This window comes from Carassius carassius, chromosome 8, assembly GCF_963082965.1.
Source record: "Carassius carassius chromosome 8, fCarCar2.1, whole genome shotgun sequence".
In the NCBI taxonomy this organism is placed as follows: Eukaryota; Metazoa; Chordata; class Actinopteri; order Cypriniformes; family Cyprinidae; genus Carassius; species Carassius carassius.
The window spans coordinates 408,134-411,453 of NC_081762.1; the positions used below are offsets into that span (position 1 = coordinate 408,134).

At 34.5% G+C, this 3,320-nt stretch overlaps 1 protein-coding gene across 9 annotated transcripts in view; it reads right to left on the reverse strand.

The window, feature by feature from the left end:
* Positions 1–439: 439 nt before the first annotated feature.
* LOC132144914 (ryanodine receptor 3) overlaps positions 440–3,320 on the reverse strand; it is a 155,661-nt gene continuing 152,780 nt past the window's right edge. For all 9 annotated transcript variants that reach the window (XM_059555500.1, XM_059555495.1, XM_059555498.1 and 6 more), the window contains 5 exons: positions 2,923–3,079; positions 2,369–2,433; positions 2,180–2,280; positions 1,993–2,044; positions 440–1,068 (listed from right to left, as the gene is read on the reverse strand). In XM_059555500.1, coding sequence (XP_059411483.1) covers positions 973–1,068; positions 1,993–2,044; positions 2,180–2,280; positions 2,369–2,433; positions 2,923–3,079 — 471 coding nt within the window. In that variant the 3' untranslated portion in view covers positions 440–972. The remainder of the gene's footprint in view (positions 1,069–1,992; positions 2,045–2,179; positions 2,281–2,368; positions 2,434–2,922; positions 3,080–3,320) is intronic.

Below are 3,320 nucleotides of genomic sequence, written 5' to 3' on the forward strand. Positions count from 1 at the left end.
AATTAAAATAGTAAAAAAATCTAAAATATACTTATATTTTTTATAATTAAAATAATTTTTTAAAAGGATTTTAAGTCATAAAAACACAAAATCACAACAATTTCTGAAACACAATCAAAATAAAACTTAAAATTACTTAAATCATAAATTTAAGATTGAATCAAATATTCTTAAATCATAACAAACAAATTAATAAAAATAATAAATATATATTTAAATAAAACGCTTATTAATAAAAAAATAATATTTGTTTACCTAAACATGTGAATGTGATGCTAAATCATTGTTAGGGTTTCAGCAGACAGAAGTGTGTGAATCTCATGGTGTTTGTGTGACTTCACAAGAGTTTGAGCTCCGATCATATGCAAAACACCGCTTTTCTACTGAACAAAGTGTGTGTGTAAAGATGTCAAATGAGCGGCGGCTTTGACAGAAGAGGTTTATTGCATCAATATCTTTATTTGTCCTTCTAAACAAAAGCACAATTCAGCAAAGCTACAACATACGAACGGCCAAACGAGAGCATTTCCATCTGAAACCAGGAGACGGGAGCACGAACAGACCTCCACGACATCGGGAGGGAACGCAGGTCTTGCATAGCTCAGATGTGATGGAGGTAAGGCACTTGACGAAGGTTTGAGTCGGGAATCTCCTCGTCTCTACGGGCAAGCAGGCAAGGGGTCCGAGGGAGTGTGAACACACGCACAAACACGCGTGCTTTTGGCATCATGCTGTCCAAACGCTTGTGCATCACCCCAGAGTTTCTCAAAAAACAGGAAAAAACCTTGTGCAATGGTTCTGGGCTCAAAGAAGGCAACGTGTTGAGCTGTTCTGTCTTTTGTTGAGGGACTGAAAAGGAAAAGAACGGTTTGAAACCAAAGCAGACAGAGGGAGAGAGAGAGAGAGAGAGAGAGAGAGAGAGAGACTCCACTGAATTGGCACTGGATTGGATCTGAAGGAAACGCAGCTCTTTCAGCCCAGCTGGTCTTCATACTGCTTACGGAAACAGTCTCCGGCCGGGAAGAAATCCCAGCATCGCTCCTGGTACATCTTCCACACGTACGACTCCTGCGGACACACACACACACACACACACACACACACGTCACTCAACAATCGCCTTCTTCCATCAGGAGCACATTAAACACTTCGTCAAAATCAATTAAATCATAAAGTGCTAAATTAAAATATTTCTAAAATAAAAACATTCAAATAAAAGACATTTACAAAATGTATTAATTCATTTTTTTATTAAAATAATAAAATAACAATAAAAATAAGACAAAAACTAATTAAATCATAGAATATTTTTTTTACAAAATAATAAAATATAAATAAATAAAAATGCAAGTTATCAAATTATAACAAATTTTGAATTAAAATAATTTCTGAAAAACAATCAAAGTAATAAACGAATGAAATCATAAAATGCCAAGAACTTGCAAAAAATGCATTAAATCGTAAAAATATTAAATTGAAATAATAAAAAACAATCAAAATAAAACAAAAACAAATTAATCATAAAATATTTCTAAAAATAATTAAAAACAAAATGTAAATTATTAAATAATAAAAACAATTAAAATTAAAATATTTCTGAAAAACAATCAAAATAAATATTTCTGAAATAAAACCAGTTAATTAAATCATAAATAAATAAAGTCATAAAATGCTAAATTAAAAGTAATTATTATAAACATTTAAATTATTTTAAAATAAAGAAAATCAAACTTGTTTTAAAAAATAAAACACTTTATAAAAATGACTGATTACATATAATATAATAAAATATTAGAATAAAAATATATAAATGTACAATATTTTAAAAACATATATTCTATGTGTATGTATTTATATATACACATAATAAATATACACAGTACACACACATATATTATTTAAACAAAAACTTTTATTTTTCATGCGATTAATCGCGATTAATCGTTTGACAGCACTAATAATAATCATCATGATCATCTTCAGTGAACTTACCTGACCAGTGTGCTCGGTTTCATCCTTGTTGATCAGGTACATCAAGAAAAATCTGAAAAAAACAACAGAGATCGGAACTAAAACTACTAAAAATGATTTAGTTAATAAAAATAAATGCTGCAGTAGTATATAATTGAGCTGTAATATCTGCTGATATAATGCTGGTGTATTGTGAGGTGACACTCACAGGTAGTTGGCGAGGTTGTGCTCTTGTAACGTGTGAGTCTCGAAGCCGTGCGGCGTCGTGTCGAAATACTCGTTCCCGATTCCACAGATGAAGCATTTGGTCTGTGAGGAGAGAGAGAACATGACTGATCTGAACACAAACGGACTGATGTGTTTGTGTGTGTGTGTGTGTGTGTGTGTTTGTGTGTACCTCCATGTCCTCTTTGACCTGCTCCTGCTGGTCTCTCAGCTCTCCAAATGCATCGATGATCAAACCTGCACACAAATCACTCCGACTTGTCAGTCAAACACTTAGTGTTAGATAAAGCTGCAGGAATAACAGGATTATCTGAGAAAAATATAGTGCATTTACAGACACTGAATCATCAGATCCTCCTGTCTGCCCTCTCTTCACTGGGCATCACAGGGATTCTACTTTGCTAGTTTGAATCCTATCTGACTGATAGGTGTTTCAGGTTGGCTTGGGGAGGTGAGGTATCTAAATCACATCAACTGGACACTGGTGTTCCACAGGGGTCAGTTCTAGGACCGCTCCTCTTCTCCTTTTACTCCACATCACTGGGACCCAACATAGTTTTCATTCATTTTATTTCAATTTTAGTATTTCAAATTAATTTTTTTTTTTTTAAGTAATGAAAATCTTTTTTTATTGGTTTTAATTTTAGCTTTTGTGAACTATAATGACCCTGCATGAGACGCATTAAAGCCCAGTTAATAAACGGACACACATATATCCTGAGGTACCTTGTATGATGGCCAGCAAGATCACAATGACGAAGAAGAAGAAGGTGATGTCGAACAGGATCCGGTAAAGTTCGTACGGGTCGCCTGCGGGGTCCTCAATCTCGTCACCGATCCCGCCGCCAGCACGGACACCCACGTACATGTGGAACAGATAACACTGACACACACACACACACACACACACACACTCACTCACGGTCCCTCTGAGATTCTGTTATACGTAGGGCTGTCAAGTAATTAAGATTTTTAACTGCATATCAACTTGGTCTGACAAATTCCCTTCAAAAGATCGTTAAAAAGTCACTATTGTATTAAATGAGAAAAACATTGAATAGACGTTACAAAAAGTGCCAGTAGGTGGCAGCAAGTCACTGAGGGAGTCATACTGAATCTTTCAT